Source organism: Dendrobates tinctorius, unplaced genomic scaffold (assembly GCF_039654945.1).
Source record: "Dendrobates tinctorius isolate UK_male_01 unplaced genomic scaffold, ASM3965494v1 ptg000491l, whole genome shotgun sequence".
NCBI lineage: Eukaryota > Metazoa > Chordata > Amphibia > Anura > Dendrobatidae > Dendrobates > Dendrobates tinctorius.
Window position 1 is genome coordinate 540,869 of NW_027362152.1, and position 14,786 is coordinate 555,654.

The following is a 14,786-nucleotide window of genomic DNA, read 5'->3' on the forward strand; positions in this document are numbered from 1 at the left end:
TAAGAATGATGTAATGTGACGTCATCAGAATCTCTCACCTCTCCAGTGAGACGGAAGAGGATCTCTAGGGTGAGGTGTAACATCCTCTCCGCCATCTTGTCTCTGTCCATATCCATCCTTGATGGGTAAATCAGGAAAATTCTCTTCTGTAGAAGATCTTCACTGAGAGGATCCGATATTGTAGAGACCTGAATGAGAAGAAGATGATCCGATGTAACATCATAAGAATCCTGTGTAATAATACAATTACTGGAGATAATAAGGGAAACATATGAGGAGATTTATTATCTTACAGGGTTTAGTTTTCTTCCCTGACATCTACTAATAAAACCTATATATTTAGGCCACAGACAACAAGCAGTTTCCTCCTCGGAGTCGGCAGCTGAACACGTTCCTCATAGACTCATCTTCCATAACGCTAATTCTCGCCTCATTACCGACACTGGAATCGGCATTAGCAATACTGCAGGAGAGATTCATTACACGCGACATGAGAAATAACTCCTTCATGATGAGGACGACATCTTCATCTTCTACTGCGGCTCTAGAGACAGATGTGGCCAGAGTCGGTCACTGCCTCCATCCCCACCGGCCGTCTATATGAAGGTTTCCCGTCTTCCCCGCACTGGAAGCTTCCATCACGTTAGATCTCAGCTCTGAGTCACACACAGAAGTTTGAGGCTTTTAGAAAAGCGGAGCCATATATACAGGGGAGGGAGAGTGGGAGCGGAGCCATATATACAGGGGAGGGAGAGTGGGAGCGGAGCCATATATACAAGGGAGGGAGAGTGGGAGCGGAGCCATATATACAAGGGAGAGAGAGTGGGAGCGGAGCCATATATACAGGGGAGGGAGAGTGGGAGCGGAGCCATATATACAGGGAGGGAGAGTGGGAGCGGAGCCATATATACAAGGGAGGGAGAGTGGGAGCGGAGCCATATATACAAGGGAGGGAGAGTGGGAGCGGAGCCATATATACAGGGGAGGGAGAGTGGGAGCGGAGCCATATATACAAGGGAGGGAGAGTGGGAGCGGAGCCATATACAAAGGGGAGGGAGAGTGGGAGCGGAGCCATATACACAGGGGAGGGAGAGTGGGAGCAGAGCCATATATACAAGGGAGGGAGAGTGGGAGCAGAGCCATATATACAGGGGAGGGAGAGCGGGAGCGGAGCCATATATACAGGGGAGGGAGAGTGGGAGCAGAGCCATATATACAAGGGAGGGAGAGTGGGAGCGGAGCCATATATACAAGGGAGGGAGAGTGGGAGCGGAGCCATATACACAGGGGAGGGAGAGTGGGAGCGGAGCCATATACACAGGGGAGGGAGAGTGGGAGCAGAGCCATATATACAGGGGAGGGAGAGTGGGAGCAGAGCCATATATACAGGGGAGGGAGAGCGGGAGCGGAGCCATATATACAGGGGAGGGAGAGTGGGAGCGGAGACATATATACAAGGGAGGGAGAGTGGGAGCGGAGCCATATATACAAGGGAGAGAGAGTGGGAGCGGAGCCATATATACAGGGGAGGGAGAGTGGGAGCAGAGCCATATATACAGGGGAGGGAGAGTGGGAGCGGAGCCATATATACAGGGGAGGGAGAGTGGGAGCGGAGCCATATATACAGGGGAGGCCGGGAGAGTGGGAGCGGAGCCATATATACAAGGGAGGGAGAGTGGGAGCGGAGCCATATATACAGGGGAGGCCGGGAGAGTGGGAGCGGAGCCATATATACAGGGGAGGGAGAGTGGGAACGGAGCCATATATACAAGGGAGGGAGAGTGGGAGCGGAGCCATATATACAAGGGAGGGAGAGTGGGAGCGGAGCCATATACACAGGGGAGGGAGAGTGGGAGCAGAGCCATATATACAAGGGAGGGAGAATGGGAGCGGAGCCATATATACAAGGGAGAGAGAGTGGGAGCGGAGCCATATATACAGGGGAGGGAGAGTGGGAGCGGAGCCATATATACAAGGGAGGGAGAGTGGGAGCGGAGCCATATATACAAGGGAGGGAGAGTGGGAGCGGAGCCATATATACAGGGGAGGGAGAGTGGGAGCGGAGCCATATATACAGGGGAGGGAGAGTGGGAGCAGAGCCATATATACAGGGGAGGGAGAGTGGGAGCGGAGCCATATATACAGGGGAGGGAGAGTGGGAGCAGAGCCATATATACAAGGGAGGGAGAGTGGGAGCAGAGCCATATATACAAGGGAGGGAGAGTGGGAGCGGAGCCATATATACAAGGGAGAGAGAGTGGGAGCGGAGCCATATATACAGGGGAGGGAGAGTGGGAGCGGAGCCATATATACAAGGGAGGGAGAGTGGGAGCGGAGCCATATATACAAGGGAGAGAGAGTGGGAGCGGAGCCATATATACAGGGGAGGGAGAGTGGGAGCGGAGCCATATATACAGGGGAGGGAGAGTGGGAGCGGAGCCATATATACAAGGGAGGGAGAGTGGGAGCGGAGCCATATACAAAGGGGAGGGAGAGTGGGAGCGGAGCCATATACACAGGGGAGGGAGAGTGGGAGCAGAGCCATATATACAAGGGAGGGAGAGTGGGAGCAGAGCCATATATACAGGGGAGGGAGAGCGGGAGCGGAGCCATATATACAGGGGAGGGAGAGTGGGAGCAGAGCCATATATACAAGGGAGGGAGAGTGGGAGCGGAGCCATATATACAAGGGAGGGAGAGTGGGAGCGGAGCCATATACACAGGGGAGGGAGAGTGGGAGCGGAGCCATATACACAGGGGAGGGAGAGTGGGAGCAGAGCCATATATACAAGGGAGGGAGAATGGGAGCGGAGCCATATATACAAGGGAGAGAGAGTGGGAGCGGAGCCATATATACAGGGGAGGGAGAGTGGGAGCAGAGCCATATATACAGGGGAGGGAGAGTGGGAGCGGAGCCATATATACAGGGGAGGGAGAGTGGGAGCAGAGCCATATATACAAGGGAGGGAGAGTGGGAGCAGAGCCATATATACAAGGGAGGGAGAGTGGGAGCGGAGCCATATATACAAGGGAGAGAGAGTGGGAGCGGAGCCATATATACAGGGGAGGGAGAGTGGGAGCAGAGCCATATATACAGGGGAGGGAGAGTGGGAGCGGAGCCATATATACAAGGGAGGGAGAGTGGGAGCGGAGCCATATATACAAGGGAGGGAGAGTGGGAGCAGAGCCATATATACAAGGGAGGGAGAGTGGGAGCAGAGCCATATATACAAGGGAGGGAGAGTGGGAGCGGAGCCATATATACAAGGGAGGGAGAGTGGGAGCGGAGCCATATATACAGGGAGGGAGAGTGGGAGCGGAGCCATATATACAAGGGAGGGAGAGTGGGAGCAGAGCCATATATACAAGGGAGGGAGAGTGGGAGCGGAGCCATATATACAGGGAGGGAGAGTGGGAGCGTAGCCATATATACAAGGGAGGGAGAGTGGGAGCGGAGCCATATATACAGGGGAGGGAGATTTGAAGCGGGCGGAGCCATATATACAAGGGAGGGAGAGTGGCAGCGGAGCCATATATACAAGGGAGGGAGAGTGGGAGCGGAGCCATATATACAAGGGAGGGAGAGTGGGAGCGGAGCCATATATACAGGGAGGGAGAGTGGGAGCGGAGCCATATATACAAGGGAGGGAGAGTGGGAGCAGAGCCATATATACAAGGGAGGGAGAGTGGGAGCAGAGCCATATATACAAGGGAGGGAGAGTGGGAGCGGAGCCATATATACAAGGGAGGGAGGGTGGGAGCGGAGCCATATATACAGGGAGGGAGAGTGGGAGCGGAGCCATATATACAAGGGAGGGAGAGTGGGAGCAGAGCCATATATACAAGGGAGGGAGAGTGGGAGCGGAGCCATATATACAGGGAGGGAGAGTGGGAGCGTAGCCATATATACAAGGGAGGGAGAGTGGGAGCGGAGCCATATATACAGGGGAGGGAGAGTGGGAGCGGAGCCATATATACAAGGGAGGGAGAGTGGGAGCGGAGCCATATATACAGGGAGGGAGAGTGGGAGCAGAGCCATATATACGAGGGAGGGAGAGTGGGAGTGGAGCCATAAATGCAAGGGAGGCCGGGAGAGTGGGAGCGGAGCCATATATACAGGGGAGGGAGAGTGGGAGCAGAGCCATATATACAAGGGAGGGAGAGTGGGAGCAGAGCCATATATACAGGGGAGGGAGAGTGGGAGCAGAGCCATAAATGCAAGGGAGGGAGAGTGGGAGCAGAGCCATATATACGAGGGAGGGAGAGTGGGAGTGGAGCCATAAATGCAAGGGAGGCCGGGAGAGTGGGAGCGGAGCCATATATACAGGGGAGGGAGAGTGGGAGCAGAGCCATATATACAAGGGAGGGAGAGTGGGAGCGGAGCCATATATACAGGGGAGGGAGAGTGGGAGCGGAGCCATATATACAGGGGAGGGAGAGTGGGAGCGGAGCCATATATACAGGGAGGGAGAGTGGGAGCGTAGCCATATATACAAGGGAGGGAGAGTGGGAGCGGAGCCATATATACAAGGGAGGGAGAGTGGGAGCGGAGCCATATATACAAGGGAGGGAGAGTGGGAGCGGAGCCATATATACAGGGGAGGGAGAGTGGGAGCGGAGCCATATATACAGGGGAGGGAGAGTGGGAGCGGAGCCATATATACAGGGGAGGGAGAGTGGGAGCGGAGCCATATATACGAGGGAGGGAGAGTGGGAGTGGAGCCATAAATGCAAGGGAGGCCGGGAGAGTGGGAGCGGAGCCATATATACAGGGGAGGGAGAGTGGGAGCAGAGCCATATATACAAGGGAGGGAGAGTGGGAGTGGAGCCATAAATGCAAGGGAGGCCGGGAGAGTGGGAGCGGAGCCATATATACAGGGAGGGAGAGTGGGAGCAGAGCCATATATACAAGGGAGGGAGAGTGGGAGCGGAGCCATATATACAGGGAGGGAGAGTGGGAGCGGAGCCATATATACAAGGGGAGGGAGAGTGGGAGCAGAGCCATATATACAAGGGAGGTAGAGTGGGAGCGGAGCCATATATACAGGGGAGGGAGAGTGGGAGCGGAGCCATATATACAAGGGAGGTAGAGTGGGAGCGGAGCCATATATACAAGGGAGGGAAAGTGTGAGTGGAGCCATAAATGCAAGGGAGGGAGAGTGGGAGCGGAGCCATATATACAGGGGAGGGAGAGTGGGAGCGGAGCCATATATACAGGGGAGGGAGCGGAGCCATATATACAGGGGAGGGAGAGTGGGAGCGGAGCCATATATACAGGGGAGGGAGCGGAGCCATATATACAGGGGAGGGAGAGTGGGAGCGGAGCCATATATACAGGGGAGGGAGAGTGGGAGCGGAGCCATATATACAGGGGAGGGAGAGTGGGAGCGGAGCCATATATACAAGGGAGGGAGAGTGGGAGCGGAGCCATATATACAGGGGAGGGAGAGTGGGAGCGGAGCCATGTATACAAGGGAGGGAGAGTGGGAGCGGAGCGATATATACAAGGGAGGGAGAGTGGGAGCGGAGCCATATATACAGGGGAGGGAGAGTGGGAGCAGAGCCATATATACAAGGGAGGGAGAGTGAGAGCAGAGCCATATATACAAGGGAGGGAGAGTGGGAGCGGAGCCATATATACAAGGGAGGGAGAGTGGGAGCGGAGCCATATATACAAGGGAGGGAGGGTGGTAGCGGAGCCATATATACAAGGGAGGGAGGGTGGTAGAGGAGCCATATATACAGGGGAGGGAGAGTGGGAGCAGAGCCATATATACAAGGGAGGGAGAGTGGGAGCAGAGCCATATATACAAGGGAGGGAGAGTGGGAGCGGAGCCATATATACAAGGGAGGGAGAGTGGGAGCAGAGCCATATATACAGGGGAGGGAGAGTGGGAGCGGAGCCATATATACAAGGGAGGGAGAGTGGGAGAGGATCCATATATACAGGGGAGGGAGAGTGGGAGCAGAGCCATATATACAAGGGAGGGAGAGTGGGAGAGGAGCCATATATACAGGGGAGGGAGAGTGGGAGCGGAGCCATATACAGTGGGGCAAAAAAGTATTTAGTCAGTCAGCAATAGTGCAAGTTCCACCACTTAAAAAGATGAGAGGCGTCTGTAATTTACATCATAGGTAGACCTCAACTATGGGAGACAAACTGAGAAAAAAAAATCCAGAAAATCACATTGTCTGTTTTTTTTTCATTTTATTTGCATATTATGGTGGAAAATAAGTATTTGGTTAGAAACAAAATTTCATCTCAATACTTTGTGATATATCCATTGTTGGCAATGACAGAGGTCAAACGTTTTCTGTAAGTCTTCACAAGGTTGCCACACACTGTTGTTGGTATGTTGGCCCATTCCTCCATGCAGATCTCCTCTAGAGCAGTGATGTTTTTGGCTTTTCGCTTGGCAACACGGACTTTCAACTCCCTCCAAAGGTTTTCTATAGGGTTGAGATCTGGAGACTGGCTAGGCCACTCCAGGACCTTGAAATGCTTCTTACGAAGCCACTCCTTCGTTGCCCTGGCGGTGTGCTTTGGATCATTGTCATGTTGAAAGACCCAGCCACGTTTCATCTTCAATGCCCTTGCTGATGGAAGGAGGTTTGCACTCAAAATCTCACAATACATGGCCCCATTCATTCTTTCATGTACCCGGATCAGTCGTCCTGGCCCCTTTGCAGAGAAACAGCCCCAAAGCATGATGTTTCCACCACCATGCTTTACAGTAGGTATGGTGTTTGATGGATGCAACTCAGTATTCTTTTTCCTCCAAACACGACAAGTTGTGTTTCTACCAAACAGTTCCAGTTTGGTTTCATCAGACCATAGGACATTCTCCCAAAACTCCTCTGGATCATCCAAATGCTCTCTAGCAAACTTCAGACGGGACCGGACATGTACAGGCTTAAGCAGTGGGACACGTCTGGCACTGCAGGATCTGAGTCCATGGTGGCGTAGTGTGTTACTTATGGTAGGCCTTGTTACATTGGTCCCAGCTCTCTGCAGTTCATTCACTAGGTCCCCCCGCGTGGTTCTGGGATTTTTGCTCACCGTTCTTGTGATCATTCTCACCCCACGGGGTGGGATTTTGCGTGGAGCACCAGATCGAGGGAGATTATCAGTGGTCTTGTATGTCTTCCATTTTCTAATTATTGCTCCCACAGTTGATTTCTTCACTCCAAGCTGGTTGGCTATTGCAGATTCAGTCTTCCCAGCCTGGTGCAGGGCTACAATTTTGTTTCTGGTGTCCTTTGACAGCTCTTTGGTCTTCACCATAGTGGAGTTTGGAGTCAGACTGTTTGAGGGTGTGCACAGGTGTCTTTTTATACTGATAACAAGTTTAAACAGGTGCCATTACTACAGGTAATGAGTGGAGGAAAGAGGAGACTCTTAAAGAAGAAGTTACAGGTCTGTGAGAGCCAGAAATCTTGATTGCTTGTTTCTGACCAAATACTTATTTTCCACCATAATATGCAAATAAAATGAAAAAAAAACAGACAATGTGATTTTCTGGATTTTTTTTTCTCAGTTTGTCTCCCATAGTTGAGGTCTACCTATGATGTAAATTACAGACGCCTCTCATCTTTTTAAGTGGTGAAACTTGCACTATTGCTGACTGACTAAATACTTTTTTGCCCCACTGTATACAGGGGAGGGAGAGTGGGAGCGGAGCCATATATACAGGGGAGGGAGGGTGGGAGCGGAGCCATATATACAGGGGAGGGAGGGTGGGAGCGGAGCCATATATACAAGGGAGGGAGAGTGGGAGCAGAGCCATATATACAAGGGAGGGAGAGTGGGAGCGGAGCCATATACAGTGCCTACAAGTAGTATTCAACCCCCTGCAGATTTAGCAGGTTTACACATTCGGAATTAACTTGGCATTGTGACATTTGGACTGTAGATCAGCCTGGAAGTGTGAAATGCACTGCAGCAAAAAAGAATGTTATTTCTTTGTTTAATTTTTTTTTAAATTGTGAAAAGTTTATTCAGAGGGTCATTTATTATTCAACCCCTCAAACCACCAGAATTCTGTTTGGTTCCCCTAAAGTATTAAGAAGTATTTCAGGCACAAAGAACAATGAGCTTCACATATTTGGATTCATTATCTCTTTTTCCAGCCTTTTCTGACTATTTAAGACCCTCCCCAAACTTGTGAACAGCACTCATACATGGTCAACATGGGAAAGACAAAGGAGCATTCCAAGGCCATCAGAGACAAGATCGTGGAGGGTCACAAGGCTGGCAAGGGGTACAAAACCCTTTCCAAGGAGTTGGGCCTACCTGTCTCCACTGTTGGGAGCATCATCCGGAAGTGGAAGGCTTATGGAACTACTGTTAGCCTTCCACGGCCTGGACAGCCTTTGAAAGTTTCCTCCCGTGCCGAGGCCAGGCTTGTCCGAAGAGTCAAGGCTAACCCAAGGACAACAAGGAAGGAGCTCCGGGAAGATCTCATGGCAGTGGGGACATTGGTTTCAGTCAATACCATAAGTAACGTACTCCACCGCAATGGTCTCCGTTCCAGACGAGCCCGTAAGGTACCTTTACTTTCAAAGCGTCATGTCAAGGCTCGTCTACAATTTGCTCATGATCACTTGGAGGACTCTGAGACAGACTGGTTCAAGGTTCTCTGGTCTGATGAGACCAAGATCGAGATCTTTGGTGCCAACCACACACGTGACGTTTGGAGACTGGATGGCACTGCATACGACCCCAAGAATACCATCCCTACAGTCAAGCATGGTGGTGGCAGCATCATGCTGTGGGGCTGTTTCTCAGCCAAGGGGCCTGGCCATCTGGTCCGCATCCATGGGAAGATGGATAGCACAGCCTACCTGGAGATTTTGGCCAAGAACCTCCGCTCCTCCATCAAGGATCTTAAGATGGGTCGTCATTTCATCTTCCAACAAGACAACGACCCAAAGCACACAGCCAAAAAAAGCAAGGCCTGGTTCAAGAGGCAAAAAATCAAGGTGTTGGAGTGGCCTAGTCAGTCTCCTGACCTTAACCCAATTGAAAACTTGTGGAAGGAGCTCAAGATTAAAGTCCACATGAGACACCCAAAGAACCTAGATAACTTGGAGAAGATCTGCATGGAGGAGTGGGCCAAGATAACTCCAGAGACCTGTGCCGGCCTGATCAGGTCTTATAAAAGACGATTATTAGCTGTAATTGCAAACAAGGGTTATTCCACAAAATATTAAACCTAGGGGTTGAATAATAATTGACCCACACTTTTATGTTTAAAATTTATTAAAATTTAACTGAGCAACATAACTTTTTGGTTTGTAAGATTTATGCATCTGTTAATAAATCCTGCTCTTGTGTGAAGTTTGAAGGCTCTAACTTATTTGCATCTTATCAAACCTGCTAAATCTGCAGGGGGTTGAATACTACTTGTAGGCACTGTATACAAGGGAGGGAGAGTGGGAGCGGAGCCATATATACAGGGGAGGGAGAGTGGGAGCGGAGCCATATATACAAGGGAGGGAGAGTGGGAGCGGAGCCATATATACAAGGGAGGGAGAGTGGGAGCGGAGCCATATATACAGGGGAGGGAGGGTGGGAGCAGAGCCATATATACAGGGGAGGGAGAGTGGGAGCGGAGCCATATATACAAGGGAGGGAGAGTGGGAGCGGAGCCATATATACAAGGGAGGGAGAGTGGGAGCGGAGCCATATATACAAGGGAGGGAGAGTGGGAGCGGAGCCATATATACAAGGGAGGGAGAGTGGGAGCGGAGCCATATATACAGGGGAGGGAGGGTGGGAGAGGGGCCATATATACAGGGGAGGGAGGGTGGGAGAGGGGCCATATATACAAGGGAGGGAGAGTGGGAGAGGAGCCATATATACAGGGGAGGGAGAGTGGGAGCAGAGCCATATATACAAGGGAGGGAGAGTGGGAGAGGAGCCATATATACAGGGGAGGGAGGGTGGGAGCGGAGCCATATATACAGGGGAGGGAGAGTGGGAGAGGAGCCATATATACAGGGGAGGGAGAGTGGGAGAGGAGCCATATATACAGGGGAGGGAGAGTGGGAGCGGAGCCATGTATACAAGGGAGGGAGGGTGGGAGCGGAGCCATATATACAAGGGAGGGAGAGTGGGAGCGGAGCCATATATACAAGGGAGGGAGAGTGGAAGCGGAGTCATATATAAAAGGGAGGGAGAGTGGGAGCGGAGCCATATATACAGGGGAGGGAGAGTGGGAGCGGATCCATATATACAGGGGAGGGAGAGTGGGAGCGGAGCCATGTATACAAGGGAGGGAGAGTGGGAGCGGAGCCATGTATACAAGGGAGGGAGAGTGGGAGCGGAGCCATGTATACAAGGGAGGGAGAGTGGGAGCGGAGCCATGTATACAAGGGAGGGAGAGTGGGAGCGGAGCCATGTATACAAGGGAGGGAGAGTGGGAGCGGAGCCATATATACAGGGAGGGAGAGTGGGAGCGGAGCCATATATACAAGGGAGGGAGAGTGGGAGCGGAGCCATATATACAAGGGAGGGAGAGTGGGAGCAGAGTCATATATACAGGGGAGGGAGAGTGGGAGCGTAGCCATATATACAAGGGAGGGAGAGTGGGAGCGGAGACATATATACAAGGGAGGGAGGGTGGGAGCGGAGCCATATATACAGGGGAGGGAGAGTGGGAGCGGAGCCATGTATACAAGGGAGGGAGAGTGGGAGCGGAGCCATGTATACAAGGGAGGGAGAGTGGGAGCGGAGCCATGTATACAAGGGAGGGAGAGTGGGAGCGGAGCCATGTATACAAGGGAGGGAGAGTGGGAGCGGAGCCATGTATACAAGGGAGGGAGAGTGGGAGCGGAGCCATATATACAGGGGAGGGAGAGTGGGAGCGGAGCCATGTATACAAGGGAGGGAGAGTGGGAGCGGAGCCATGTATACAAGGGAGGGAGAGTGGGAGCGGAGCCATGTATACAAGGGAGGGAGAGTGGGAGCGGAGCCATGTATACAAGGGAGGGAGAGTGGGAGCGGAGCCATGTATACAAGGGAGGGAGAGTGGGAGCGGAGCCATATATACAGGGAGGGAGAGTGGGAGCGGAGCCATATATACAGGGGAGGGAGAGTGGGAGCGGAGCCATATATACAGGGGAGGGAGAGTGGGAGCGGAGCCATATATACAGGGGAGGGAGAGTGAGAGCGGAGCCATATATACAGGGGAGGGAGAGTGAGAGCGGAGCCATGTATACAGGGGAGGGAGAGTGAGAGCGGAGCCATGTATACAGGGGAGGGAGAGTGGGAGCGGAGCCATATATACAGGGGAGGGAGAGTGGGAGCAGAGCCATGTATACAGGATGGGACAGGGGAGCCATGTATACAAGGGAGGGAGAGTGGGAGCGGAGCCATATATACAAGGGAGGGAGAGTGGGAGCGGAGCCATATATACAGGGGAGGGAGAGTGGGAGCGGAGCCATATATACAGGGGAGGGAGAGTGGGAGCAGAGCCATATATACAAGGGAGGGAGAGTGGGAGCGGAGCCATATATACAGGGGAGGGAGAGTGGGAGCGGAGCCATATATACAGGGGAGGGAGAGTGGGAGCGGAGCCATATATACAGGGGAGGGAGAGTGGGAGCGGAGCCATATATACAGGGGAGGGAGAGTGGGAGCGGAGCCATGTATACAGGGGAGGGAGAGTGGGAGCGGAGCCATATATACAAGGGAGGGAGAGTGAGAGCGGAGCCATATATACAGGGGAGGGAGAGTGGGAGCGGAGCCATATATACAGGGGAGGGAGAGTGGGAGCGGAGCCATATATACAGGGGAGGGAGAGTGGGAGCGGAGCCATATATACAGGGGAGGGAGAGTGGGAGCGGAGCCATGTATACAGGGGAGGGAGAGTGGGAGCGGAGCCATATATACAGGGGAGGGAGAGTGGGAGCGGAGCCATATATACAGGGGAGGGAGAGTGAGAGCGGAGCCATATATACAGGGGAGGGAGAGTGAGAGCGGAGCCATGTATACAGGGGAGGGAGAGTGGGAGCGGAGCCATATATACAGGGGAGGGAGAGTGGGAGCAGAGCCATGTATACAAGGGAGGGAGAGTGGGAGCGGAGCCATATATACAAGGGAGGTAGAGTGGGAGCGGAGCCATATATACAGGGGAGGGAGAGTGGGAGCGGAGCCATATATACAGGGGAGGGAGAGTGGGAGCGGAGCCATATATACAGGGAGGGAGAGTGAGAGCGGAGCCATATATACAGGTGAAGGAGAGCGGGAGCGGAGCCATATATACAGGGGAGGGAGAGTGGGAGCGGAGCCATATATACAGGGGAGGGAGAGTGGGAGCGGAGCCATATATACAAGGGAGGGAGAGTGGGAGCGGAGCCATATATACAGGGGAGGGAGAGTGGGAGCGGAGCCATGTATACAGGGGAGGGAGAGTGGGAGCGGAGCCATATATACAAGGGAGGGAGAGTGGGAGCGGAGCCATATATACAAGGGAGGGAGAGTGGGAGCGGAGCCATATATACAAGGGAGGGAGAGTGGGAGCAGAGCCATATATACAAGGGAGGGAGAGTGGGAGCGGAGCCATGTATACAGGATGGGACAGGGGAGCCATGTATACAACAGGGGGAGCCACACAGAGCTGGACAGGACGGGGGGACCACACATACATTTTCTGATGATTAGAAAATAATCAGCATGTACAGAACTCCAGTACAATTTTTCTTAAGTGCTCAATGCTCCATTTCCTTGTAGGTTCCAATCATCATTAGCAGTGACGGTCATCAGTAGAAGTAGCCCAGTGCTCCCACTGAAACAGAGAAACAAGCCAGGTGCTCCCACTGAAACAGAGAAACAAGCCAGGTGCTCCCACTCATTCATAACCTATGGTGAGTGGAGTCACATTATAAATGTTATAATTAAATGATAAGTATGCACTGCTAAACTACAACCGCGTCCATAGCCCCGCCCCCTTATGACCAAAGCCCCGCCCCTGTCACACCTCCATCCCCGCCCTGCCGGGCCATGGAAGAATGGTCTTGCTTCAAGCCGGTCCCTGGTGCAAAAACGGTTGGGGACCACTGATGTACAGTGATTTATGGGGTTTATTTCTGGCCTTAGACTTTCCTATATTACAAGAAAAACTCCAGAAAAGCCGATATTAAAATGTTTCTAAAGAAAATTGGCCCCAACAATTCTTGTAAGAAGAAAAAAGCAGAAGACACATTTTATAATTTGTAACATGTTAAACATTTATTACAAAGAAATTAATCTTTTTGGCGCTCATTTTGGTGGAGTCGGAATTAAATGGTCCGACTCCGACTCCTAAAATATATAATAAATTGGGTACAATAGTTCAATGCAGGATGTGCTGAATATTTTTTCATAGGAATTTGGGAAAGTTATCAAATGTCCTATAAATGGCTGTTCTATTCCTGATCTAAGGCTACAGTCACACACAGCGTTTTTGCTGCATTTTTGAGGATACGTTTTTCAGCTGCAAAAGCCGATCAGCTTTTTAAAAAACCGCATCACCTGAAAGGATTTTGAGCTCATAGATAATGTTTTCAATAGCAAAAGCAGATTAGAAAAGCGCCACACAAACTGACATGCTCATTCAGCCCAAAAACGGATCCTCACAAAACGATGTGTCTGAATGTCATATCTTGAAACCCACTGACTTTGCTGGGATGTCCAGAGTCACTGCATTTTACTGCAAGAAACGGATCCGCAAAAACGCTGTGTGTGAATCATGGCCGTAGCCAGCGAGGGGCAGGGGGGCAGCTGTCCCCCCCCTAGAAGCAGGGACACGCACCTATCAAAACTCACTCGTATGCAGCAGTGCTCCCGTCCTGCACCGGCTCCAGACTGCAGGGGGCAATCTCCCCTCCTCTGTCCTGTCTTCACCAGAGAGGAGGGGGAGGGGTGCCTGCCCTGCACAGGATCCGATTCCTGGGCCCCAAGCTGGAGAAAGTGAGAAAGTTGTGCACACGCTGCAGCTGGCAATAAGATAGTCTGCAAGAGGGACATGCTGGAAATCTGGTTGGAAAAGTGAGGAAATTGGTTATTGCCGCCTGAACCCCTAAAATTGATTCCATCTTGAAGAGACGTGATGGGAAAGGGGCAATTGTCGATCAAGCCAATCAGTGGGGCAGCACTTATTTAATGATTTAGCGATTGCTTGAACTAAAACCGTTTCTTATAGATATGGCGAACCCTCAGGTAAACCTAAATGAAGGTCAATGGACACAGGTGGCTGAATTGAAGGAATTGCTTAATCACCCATTTACCGTGACTAAAAAATTACAAGCTGAGGATTTAACTCCTGGCATTTTCATAAGGGAGTGGAAGAACTTACCATTTTGCCTGTCCCAAAGAGGAGGTTTAATCGCAGATGGCATTTCTGCTTCAATGAAACGGAGAGAGACACAGCTATTGGAAAATAAAATTTTTCTGGCAGCTGTTTATGTGGCCCCGAGTCATTGTATACTGCTTGATGATCAACAGCTTACTAAAGGAAAAGAAGCTCTGACTGAGGTAGCAGTTAGGAAGAGTGGCCTACAGGAGGACTGCCAGGCGCAAGAGGACTTGGGTCCTGACAGTGCTACTGCTGCCATATCTTCATCCTCATCAGATGAGGAGTTTGACTTTGACAAGTATTTGTATGACATGGAGCAGGCAAAGCTTTGCCGCAAGGAAAAAGATTTCACTCTGTCTCCTATAGCAGCAGATTGACCATCTTTCAGCAAAATGTTTCACTTGCTCTCAAAGAAAAAAAAATTCAACCGTTCATCAAAACTGACTG

At 51.6% G+C, this 14,786-nt stretch overlaps 1 protein-coding gene across 1 annotated transcript in view; it reads right to left on the reverse strand.

Moving 5' to 3' along the window:
- Nucleotides 1-14,257, reverse strand: part of LOC141078040 (uncharacterized) — a 32,479-nt gene extending 18,222 nt beyond the window's left edge. Inside the window, exons 1-2 of the mRNA XM_073564846.1 lie at nt 13,811-14,257; nt 39-188 (exon numbers count right to left, since the gene is read on the reverse strand). Of these exons, the coding sequence (XP_073420947.1) occupies nt 39-188; nt 13,811-14,011 (351 nt within the window). The 5' untranslated portion in view covers nt 14,012-14,257. The remainder of the gene's footprint in view (nt 1-38; nt 189-13,810) is intronic.
- Nucleotides 14,258-14,786: the final 529 nt, after the last annotated feature.